General features: G+C 54.0%; 1 protein-coding gene across 1 annotated transcript in view; it reads left to right on the top strand.

The window, feature by feature from the left end:
• Positions 1-11,051, top strand: part of FHOD1 (formin homology 2 domain containing 1) — a 15,826-nt gene that overhangs the window by 1,439 nt on the left and 3,336 nt on the right. The window contains 12 exon segments of the mRNA XM_021716603.1: positions 6,233-6,339; positions 6,723-6,787; positions 7,126-7,193; positions 7,267-7,372; positions 7,447-7,541; positions 7,799-7,910; positions 7,999-8,093; positions 8,191-8,334; positions 8,733-8,881; positions 8,975-9,151; positions 10,586-10,701; positions 10,787-11,050. Of these exon segments, the coding sequence (XP_021572278.1) occupies positions 6,233-6,339; positions 6,723-6,787; positions 7,126-7,193; positions 7,267-7,372; positions 7,447-7,541; positions 7,799-7,910; positions 7,999-8,093; positions 8,191-8,334; positions 8,733-8,881; positions 8,975-9,151; positions 10,586-10,701; positions 10,787-11,050 (1,498 nt within the window).

The following is an 11,051-nucleotide window of genomic DNA, read 5'->3' on the forward strand; positions in this document are numbered from 1 at the left end:
CCGCACTACCATGCCCCCGGGGATCCCCGCCAGCCTGCCGGCTCCAAGTGGTGGGGAAGAGAAAAAGTCGGTGGGGGTGCGTTTCTCTGCTCCCAGCCTCAGCTGGGCGCCGAATTGCGCAAACTTGCCCCCGGGCCCGGGGTCTCCCCTGGAATGTGCCCGGGCCCCGGGCCCCCAGCCTACATTCCTCACGTTGCGGCCAGCCCCGCCTCCGAGAACTGGTGGGAGGGGCGGTGAGACGATTGGCCTTGGGAGTGGCGCGTGTCCGGACCAGAATCCTGGCTTCTTGGCCACGGCTCGAGGGCTGCAGCACGTTGCCCACCTCCAGAGTTTTGATGCAGCCCCTGTGTGTCCTGCCTTTTTCAGAGAAATAAACTAAGGTGGGCCTGGAAGAAGTGTGTGCAACCGGAGACCACCTCCCATTCAGGATGAGGGCTAGGAAGAAAGGAGTGCTGAATTGAGGCCGGTTTCGCTTCCAGGCTCCTGGAACTCCTGGTCCTGAAATTAAAATGGAACAGTGTTCCTCCCATTCCGCCACTCTAGGACTGGGCCTAGCCCTGACACGCCTCTCTACAACTGGGGTCAGGCCAGGGAGGTCAGCTCCAGGATAGAGGCTTAGAACCGACCCTTCTCCCCGTTATTTGGGGACCCATCTCCCTACTCCACCCCACCAGATGCTCTACCCTCTGTTTTCTGCTCCCTAGCTGAGGAACACTAATGAGCTCTGATAGAGAATTATAAGTTCCTCACTCCTGAGCAGTCCTTCCTCGTCTCCTTTTCATGTTCTCCCACCTGGAGTACCTGAGGACTGCCTCCCCTCCCCCACAGGGATATGGAGGCGGGCACACTAGGTTACCACAACACCCGGAGCCAGGATTCCCTAGGGCTGGTGGTTCTGCCAGGAATGGTCAGATGTACTGTGATGTGCTTGTCCCAAATATAAACTGTGACCACAGCCCCAAAATAGAAGGCCTGAAGAAGAGGGGCTGAGAATAGGGCAGGGACAGGGACATCAGAGAGATGAGGGAGGGGGAACAGGGCCCCTCCTCTCAGGAAATGTCAACAGCTGGTTCCTCCCTTAGTCCTATAAGTGGGTGCCCCAGAGGCACAGCCATGACTCAGGCCTGTCTTGCTAGCCCGCTAGGAGGGAGAGGTGGCCTGCCTCTGTCCCAACTGTAGGGCAGAAATAAGAGGAGGATTTATCCCATGCTTTATGCATGTACAGTGGTTGAACAGGAAACAGGACACAGCCAAAAGGCCCCTGTCTTCCCTCTCTGGGCACTGGCCCCCATCATCCTAGCTTACCCTGCCCTCTTCCAAGGGGTGTATGGAGGCCAGCCCACTTTTTCCCTGGGACTCCACCCTCACATCCCATTGGGCTTGGCCTAGCCACTAGAGTTTCCCTGGGGGCTTCCTTTTTAAAGAGCTTTCAGGTCTGAGAAACCCTTGCTCATTTCCTCCAAGTCTAGGAGGAAGCTCCTAGCCACAGCTTCTGACTCATCTCCTGGCCCTAGTTAGTGGAGGGGAGACTTGGCAGTGCCTTGGGCCAGGCCTGATGTCCCCAGGGGAACTCAAGAGTGTCTTCCTCCTTTCTATGCAAAAGATTTTCCCTGCTAAGGGACCTGTCCTTGCCTCAGGGGAAAATGTGTCCCTCTGGCCCTGCATCTCATCTCCTAATCTATAGCTACTCGGTCCCACCTTCCTTTCTGGGAAATGCCTCTGGATTCTCTATCTGAGGCCCAAAGACCCCACGTGTCTGGGATAGCGCTGACTTCTCCCTGAGCTCTGGACAGAGGAACCTGGGATGCTTCTCTTACCTGGTATTCAGCCCTTGGCAGTCCTGCAAAGGCCAAGGTAGCCTCCTCCTGGCAACAGGGATAGATAGCCCTAGAAATCTGGTTATTCGGAGGCTCACACCTGTAATCCCAGCACTTTGGGAGGCAGAGATGAGGGGATTGCCTGAGTCCAGGGGTTCGAGACCAGCCTGGGCAATATGGTGAGACCTCGTCTCTACAATAAATAAAAAAATGAGCCGAGCGTGGTGGCATACACCTGTAGTTCCAGCTACTTGGAAGGCTGAGACGGAAGGATCACCTGAGCTCAGCAGGTTGAGGCTGTGATGGTCGTGAGCATGCTACTGCACTCCAGCCTGGGCAACAGTGAGACTCCTACTCAAAAAAAAAAAAAAAGAAATCTGGTTATTACTGACAACTTTGTTTCCCTAGCTGTGGCTAAAGATTTAGAGCAAGGGGTAGCACTGTCCCAGAATGTTTCCTCACCCTTCCCCAACCCATTGCAGCCTCTGTTTACCCCTTAGGAGCCCTTGTATAGCAAGAGGGCTTAAGTGTGAGCCTGACTTGCTGGGATAAGGGCCAATTGGAGCGATCCCTGAGGATCTTTAAGGGGATCAACTGAACTCTTTAGTCCCCTGCTATGGGAGTCTCTATGGGAGACTATAAGATGGGGGTGTGGGCATGAGTCATGACCTCCTCCCAACCTTTCCTGGGGCCAGCCTGTCCAATCTGCTGGTCATTCTGGGCTAGAGTGGCTGAGCTCCAGCCTGGTGAGAGACTCTAGGACCTAGCTTCTGGCAGAGGAAGGCATAAATGTTACCCCAGTGTGTGCTGGTGTGTGTATGTGTGTGTGTGTGTTCATTTTTCTTCCCTTGCTGGAACTGGGAGGACCAGTTTGGGGTATTTGCAGAACTCAGAAAGCTGAGGGGCGGTCTTCAGCCCTTGGCAATCCTGCAGGCTCCAGCCCTCTCTCTACCTCCCCTCCAGTCTTCTCTGGAGTACTTCTAAGTCCCAGCCACCTAAGACTTGAGTCAATTAGCTCTGGTTCCATTCTTGGCTGTGTGACCTGAGGCAATTCACAGAATTTTATTTATTTAATTTTGTTTTTTTATTTTTAGAGACAGGGTCTCACTGTGTTGCCCAGGCTGGTCTCAAACTCTTAGGCTCTAGTGATTCTCCTGCCTTGGCCTTCCAAAGTGCTGGGATTACAGGTGTTAACTACTGCACCCAGCCCTACTAAATTTCTGGTTCTCAACTGTAAAAGTATTATCAGGAGAATCAAAATAGGCAGCCCAGTGCCTGGCACAAGAGGCATAACAAAAGTGGATTTCCCTCCCCAAACCCCATCCCTGTCATCTCATCCAGGAAATCACAGTCTAGTTGGAGACCCATGATAACAGGAAAGGAGAGTCTTCAGAACCTTGTGGTTATAGGAAAGGAGACAAAAGAGACTGTTAACCAATTATTTTTAAAGACAAAACAAAACAAAACAAAAAGTCTTTCAGACTTTAATTCTGCCTCTTTTCCATCTTCCTTGTGTTCTGCCTCTGGCATGTTCTTTCTTACCTGATTATACCCGTATATAAAATATTGGGTAAGAGTCCAAAGAAACAAGGAAAAAAAATGTGTGTGTGTAAGTACATATTTACACACACACACATACATATGGAAGTAGACACCATGGTCCCCTAAGTTTGACACTGCATGTAAAATCATATGTAACCAGTTGGTTTGGGGCTGCCAGAGAAGCATGAGCCTGAATAGTGAAGAAAAAAGTGGGTTGGGAACCAACAGAAAAAGCATGGACCAAGGTAACAAGGCATAGAGACCAGAAAAGTGAGGAAGACAAGAGCCAGGAAGGAGTCAAGGATGCAGGCCCATACGATGTGCTGACCCTAAGCACTGTCTGCAGGGAACAGGATTTGGGCTTACTCAGGCCTGGCACAGCTCCAGGGTGTTAGAAACAAGGCCCAGAGGTTTGACTCTCAGAACAGTGACACCAGGAAGGAGGCTGGGGTGTGAGGGACAAGCACAGTCCTGCTGACAGGAAGTCTCTCTTCTTTGCTGCTTGCCTGACCTTAGCCTACCTCCACCCAGGACAGACAACTGCAGGGAAGAGGGGAACAATGTCCTAGAGGCATTGGACTGGCTGTTACCTCTGGCCCTCCTCCCCAGAAATGGGGCCCTGACAGGATTGGACAGGTAAAATGACTAGGGGGCCACTGCCACCAACACTGAGGTCCAGGGTTGAAACTGCCCAGCTAAGGAGACTAGGGACAATGGACTACTTAGCCTTTGGGACTCCACCCCAAGTGGATGCAGGTACCCCAGGCGTTGGAAGGAGAGAGTCACTCTCTGCTCCCTTGAGATTAGAGGATGCGAGTATACATGCAGGAGAGGAGGATAGCATGGTGGTCCCAGCCTCTCTGTGGCTTTACTGCTTTGACTTGCATTGGCCAGTGAGTGTATACCTGGCCATACACATGGGTGTGTAAGCAGTTACTAAGTGTAATATGATCACTCCTCCCGAGTTTATCTTTACAGCACTCCACTCCTCCCCTTTCTTAGCACCTTGGAAATTGCGATTTGACATTCTTTTGTGAACGTTTTCTGAGTCAAGCCTGTCTTCCCCACTGGGCTGGAAGGAAGGGAAGGCAGAGATAGTGTCTGGTTACTGCTGGGTCCTCTGCAGGTAAAACCAGCCTGGGTCATGAATGTTAGAATAAATGAGCTGTTCTATATGTGTGTTGAGGGAGGTATGTTCTTCTAGGGTCCCAGGATCCTCCAGTCCAAGGTAGAGGGAAATGTAGCTGTCCTGGATTCTGGTGGGCTAGATAGGTTGCTGAGTCATGGTGTGGGAAGAAGGATCAGGAGGAATGCGGGGCTTCCCTCAGCAGAGCTGGCCCTGAACAAGATACTCCAGCCCTTAGGCCTTGCCACCCCCTCTCAGGCCTATTCCCAGTAGGCCCTGGAGAAGATGACTCTGCTCTCAGGGAGGGGACAGAGGCCAGGCCCGCCCAGGGGAGGGCAGGCAGCCAGGCAGGAAGTAGGACAGGGAACAGGCTGGAGTGTTTGTCCTATGTCCCATGTCCCAGGCAGGGGATGGGGGGGTCACCCAAGGGACCCACAGGCCTAACTGCCAGGAAGGAGCCAGGTCAGGCTCTCAGACATGAGCAAGGGTGATAAACAGATTTGGGAGTAGGGGTAAGAGCTAGACTCCCTTTCTCCCCAGGGAACCAAGGGTAGCTAGAAGTCCTTGGGCTAGGTCTAAAGCAGGACAGGACCGACTGGACAGCTGGACAAATGTTGGGGCTGACTGGCCCAGCAGGATGAAAACCAGAAGACCCCTGCCTCTCCAGATATGGGCTTTCCGTGTGTCAAGGCACCCCAAGGGCCAAAGCCACTAAAGTGAACAGACTTTGTGGAGTCTGTATACCTGCACTGTACTATGGGGGAGGTGTCTGGGAAAGGCAGAGTGCTGCCCTCAGACTCACTGGGAATCACCTCACTCAGGCCTCTCCACAGACACTTCTCAAAGGACCAAGTGCTATGCCTGGTTGGGGGTGGGCGATGGAGGAGAGCCAGACTCAGCAGGGAGGGAAACATGGGAAGTGGACACATGGATGGAGCACAAGCCTTCCTGTTGCAAATACAGCTTTCAGGATCCTACTGTAGACTGAGTCAGATCTTAAAGTCTGGTTTTTAAATTCAACCATTGTAACTGTACCCACTTGGGGTGAGGGCAAATAACCTAAGGCCTTGAGGAACCGGGGAGTTTGTTGATCAGCCCCTGCAATTCACCATGGTACTCAGGGAGACACACACTCATTCCCTCTTGGCCCTCCTGGGTGAGTTTGCACCTCCCAGCATTCCTGGTGCTTTCTTTCTGGGCTGCAATGCTTTGCAGCTGCAGCTTATCGCCTCACAGAGCTGTGAGCTTCCTTGAAGGCAGGAACTTCCTCCCATCTTCTCTTCATTCCCCTTCCTCATTTGTGTTCATTGTTAGTGAACACTTACTGTGTGCCAGGTACAAGACGGGGTGCCTAAACCCAGAGAATACAGTGGGAAAGGAAACTAGTGTCTAAGATATTATAATGGTGTGTGGAAGTTCTCAGAGGGGAACATACTGGGTTGCACAGCATTGGCTGGAGGGCCTCAGGAAGGCTTTCCAAAAAAGTGTTATCTAATGTTAAACCAAAACAATGGGTAAGTGCTGGCCAGGAGAGGAGATAGCACACAAGAAAGCTGGGCACCTGAGACAGGTGGACTTTGCACAGAGTAGGCACTTGAGAAACAATTGCTGAAGCAAAGCACAGTTGTGGTGCAGACCCTGTGTATCTCTCTGCCACACCCTGAGTAGGAGGTAGGAGGTCATGGGGTTTTCATACATACCATGGCCACCTCTTCCCCAGTCTGACAGCTGTTCCCTTTGCCCTCAGCTGGAGGACTGTGCCCTGCAGGTATCTCCCTCTGGATACTACCTGGACCCTGAGCTGTCTCTGGAAGAGCAGCGGGAGATGCTGGAGGGCTTCTATGAAGAGATCAGGTCAGAGCTGATGGGGCCAGGGAGACAAGGCCAGCCCCCACCCTTACTGGGGGCTGGCTCAGGTATCAGCAGCTGAGACACTTGATCTCTAGGCTGGGCCGTGGGTCACCTTCTGCCCCAGGGAACTGTGCCAGGGGAATTCCAAAGTCTGGCCAGTGTTACCTGCTATCCAGGATGGGGGTGGGGGGGCTCTCCCACATACCTGAGATACCTGTGTTTGTACCAACTCTCCTGTCTGGTCAATCCTTGGGCCCTTGGAGGAGCAGTTAGGGATGAAGGAGCTGCGCCAGGATTGGCATGTGTAGGTCTCTGGTTGCCTTGGCTTGGGGAAAGGGATGCTGAGGAATGGGCTGGGAGCTGCTGACGAGGCTCTTTGATTCTAGCAAAGGGCGGAAGCCCACACTGATCCTGAGGACCCAGCTCTCCGTGAGGGTCAACGCCATCTTGGGTGAGTGTATGAGGGCATCAGTTTCTGACAGCCCCCATTCTCCTCCCCACACAAAGCCCAGGTGGCCCGGTTTCTTTCAGGTCTGTGCTGAACAATGAGCAGAGCAGATCACAGACTAGATGTGCCCCTTCCCCACCCTGTCCTGACCTTTTCTTCCAGGGCCAAGGCTGATGCCACAACCAAACCTTGATGGGGATTTCCCAGAGTTGGAGGGGGGTTGGTGTTTCAAGAATACTAGAATATTCTTTGGTGGGGGGTTATGGTTGTGTCCTAGTAGAGGAAGACAGAATGTCTGTGTCTCCTTGATGGTTTCATGCCCACCTACCTACCGCTTGCAGAAAAGTTGTATGGCTCCAGTGGCCCTGAGCTCCGCCGCTCTCTTTTCTCCCTGAAGCAGATCTTCCAGGTGAGGCCCAGAGGTGGGCTGGGGGGTGGTTGTCTAGCCCATGCCTCCCTAAACTCCCCCATGGTCCTCCCAGGAGGACAAGGACCTAGTACCTGAATTCGTGCACTCAGAGGGGCTGAGCTGCCTGATCCGTGTGGGTGCTGCTGCCGACCACAACTATCAGAGCTACATCCTTCGAGGTCAGCCCCACCCCTCCCCCATGACCTCTGCCTCAGTGACCTTTACTGACCTCTTCCCATCCCTGCATCCCCAGCGCTGGGCCAGCTGATGCTTTTTGTGGATGGAATGCTGGGTGTGGTGGCCCACAGTGAGACTGTGCAGTGGCTGTACACACTGTGTGCCAGCCTGGTAAGTGACCCTCTGCCCAGCCATGCACCCTTTTCTCATTACTTCTCTCTGGGCCTCAGTTTCCTCTTCTGGAATGTAGTGAATCTGAGGCCTATCTAAGCATAGGAGGTACTCCCAGTTCCTAGGCCTGGAGCCAGGATCTTTATGCCTAGACTGTCCTCTCTGGGTCCAGCCCTAGGAGCCCTTCCCCCTCCCCAGCAGGATCTGGCACAGGTCTGACCCAAGCTCCACTCATATGTGGTAACCTCTCCCCCCAGTCCCGCTTGGTGGTGAAAACAGCCCTGAAGCTGCTGCTTGTGTTTGTGGAATATTCTGAGAACAATGCACCGCTGTTCATCCGTGCAGTCAACTCTGTAGCCAGCGCTACCGGTCAGAGACTTTCCCTCCCTCACCACTCAGAGCCCTTTCTCCTATCCTATTTGTCTCCCCCATGACTGCTCTACTTTCTGTGTGGCAGGTGCTCTTCCTTGGGCCAATCTGGTGTCCATCCTGGAGGAGAAAAATGGCGCTGACCCTGAGCTGTTGGTGTACACTGTCACCCTCATCAACAAGGTGTGCACGGGGACTAGGTGACAACTCTGGGTCCCTTGGGCTCCTGACTTCTGGTCCCAAGCAGACTCGGCCTTGCCTTCCTATCCCTACCCTCCAGACGCTGGCTGCACTCCCGGATCAGGACTCCTTCTACGACGTGACGGATGCATTAGAGCAGCAAGGCATGGAAGCACTGGTCCAGCGCCATTTGGGCACTGCAGGCACTGACGTCGACCTGCGCACACAGCTTGTGCTCTATGAGGTGGGCTGAGCTACAGGCTCTGAGTGGGTAGTAGAATAGCCAGGCTCGGTGGCTCAGCCTGTAATCCCGCGCCTTGTGAGGCTGAGGTGAGTGGATTGCCTGAGCCTGCGGTTTCAAGACCTGCCTGGGCAACTTGGTGAGACCTCATCTCTACAATAAAACAAAAAATTAGCCAGGCGTGGTGTGTGCGCCTGTAATTCCAGCTACTTGGAAGCCTGAGCGGAAGGATCGCTGGAGCCCAGCAAGTCGAGGCTGCGGTGGCCGGGAGCGGCCACTGCACTCCAGTCTGGGTGACAGAGTGAGAATCCAACTCAAAAAAAAAGGAGGGGAAAGAAAGGTACAGTCCCTAGTGCCCCACCCCCACCTACGTGGCTCACATCCTGGCCCACCTCCACTAGAATGCCCTGAAATTGGAAGATGGAGACATCGAGGAAGCTGCAGCAGCGGGGGGGCGGCGGGAGCGACGAAAGCCTTCTTCGGAAGAGGGCAAAAGGAGCCGCCGATCTCTGGAAGGTGGGGGCTGTCTGGTGCGCACCCCAGAACTTGGGTGAGTACATGCCTTGATAGTGGGGAAGAGTGGATCAGCCAAGCATGGAGGATCAGTGGATCAGAGGCTAGAAGAGGCAGGCTCTGCCTCCAGCCCCACAAGCCCCGCCTCACTGATAGGCCCCACCTCTTCTACCAGCCCTGCCCCACTGACAGGCCTCGCCTCCAGCCCTGTGAGCCCTCCCTCAGGTCTCCGTGCTGTGGTGAACCTTTTTCCTACCGTCACTGTGGCACCCTTAACTGACAACTCCTGCGAGAGGAGCATCTACAAGTAAGTAGGGAGACAGAGGCCACACCTGGAGTCTTCTCTCCAACTGTTCCTCCGCTTTGCGCCCCTCCATGGGCCCTCAGCCTCCTCTGCCCAAACGCGTGCTTTCTCTTTCTTTCCAGACTTCACCAAACTGCTCCTGTTTGGTAAGTGACTGCTGGGGGGAGGTGGAGTTCGGCCCTGACTGGACCTCCTCCTTCTGCCGGTTCTCTTTATTTCCTTCTGACGTTCTCCTGTCTTTGCCTTTTGTCATCTTTCTCCCTACCCTCCTTATGTCTCTGTTTCTCTGTTACTCTCTTGTTCTGCTCTGTCTTTGTCTCTTACTGCATCTTGTTCTGCTTCACGTCAGTCTCTCCCCTCCACTTCCAGTTTTCTCATGTCATGTTTCCCTACCCCCTTCCTCTTCCCATCATGACTGGGAGAGAACCCCAGTATCACTGCCCAGCTCTGTGTGGGTATGAGCAAATGGGCCTTGGGGTGGAGCTGGCACCACAGTTACCATCTTTTCCTCTCATCCCCCCACCCAGGGCCCCTGAGAGCCCACCTGTCCCCCAGTCCCCTACTGGGCAGGCCAGGCTGGAGTAAGTACAGATGCCAGCCTGCCATGTGCTCAGGGCTTCAGCATTGCTTCCCCCAGCAGGGATTCCACTGCCTAATGCAGCCAGAGCTGGGGGACTTTCAGACCTGTCCTCTCCCAGACCTAAGTCTCCTCAGTAATCCAAGGACTAAGCACTGGGAAGCAGCTCACTTGGGTCATAGTGGTCCCTGTGCTTCAACTGTGACACCTTAACAGCTTGTACCAGAGACTGGGATGTGGACATTTAACCTCAGGCCCATTTTCCTATATCCTTGGCTCAAGAATAGGACAGGGAGGGGATCTAGGGGGCTCTGTGGTGTGGGGGGTGGAGAAGCAACCTAAGGCTGAGGGAAGGGCAGGGTCTGAGGGTGAACAGAGGCTGGAAGAACCAAAAAAGACACTGAATCCCATTCATTATTTCAACATGAACTGAGTACCCATCATTTACCAGGCCATTTTTCTGGGCATAGTCCATAGCTCTTAGAAGCTATCAGATAGCCAAGGGAGGGACAGCCTGATGTGCCCATTTTGGGACAGCTGTCCCCTTCTCCTGCTCTAAGTGTCTTTGTCTAATCAGGACAGTGATCATGAACAGCAGCAAGGGTGCAATTTAGATGTTAAGTAGAACTTTTCCTTGTATTGTCACCTGGAATGCTGGGTTGATAGTAACTCTCTCCAGATGTGGGTGGCTGAAGGGGGCTGGCCTTGAGGGGGCAGAGTCTGGGTCTGCTCAGCGCATGGACTATTCCCTGTGTGTCTGTGTGCCTGCAATTGGGGGCAGCATCCAGGGGCTCAGCAAGGCATGTGCATCTGGGCTGGGGCTGTGTCAGACACTATCACTGACAAGCACCTTCCCTCAGAGCCCGATTCCTAGAGAATGTGGCAGCAGCAGAAACAGAGAAGCAGGCTGCGCTGGCTCAGGGCCGGGCAGAGGCACTGGCTGGGGCCATGCCTGATGAGGCTGATGGACACCCAGGTGAGTATGTGGGTGAGCAGAATCTACCCTGTAGCTCTGTTGCCCCACAAAGGGTATGATGCTAACAGTTGCTTCCTTTCTGTAGATGCAGAGACAGCCTCTGCACCCAGAACACCCCAGAGTCCTGCCCCCCAAGTCCTGCTCCAAGCTCAGTGGAGCCTTGAGCCAGAGCAGGAACCATTGGCACCACCAAGCCCCAAGGCTGAGCCCATCTGCGAGCCTCGGACCCGTGTACCCAAGCTCTGTATTGGGGACCTGGACTTCTCAGATCTGGGGGAGGATGAAGACCAGGACATGCTGAATATAGAGTCTGTGGGAGCTGGGAAAGGAGTCCCACCCCCACCACCCCC

This window comes from Carlito syrichta, unplaced genomic scaffold (genome assembly GCF_000164805.1).
Source record: "Carlito syrichta isolate Samal-C Ts95f unplaced genomic scaffold, Tarsius_syrichta-2.0.1 Scaffold106255, whole genome shotgun sequence".
In the NCBI taxonomy this organism is placed as follows: Eukaryota; Metazoa; Chordata; class Mammalia; order Primates; family Tarsiidae; genus Carlito; species Carlito syrichta.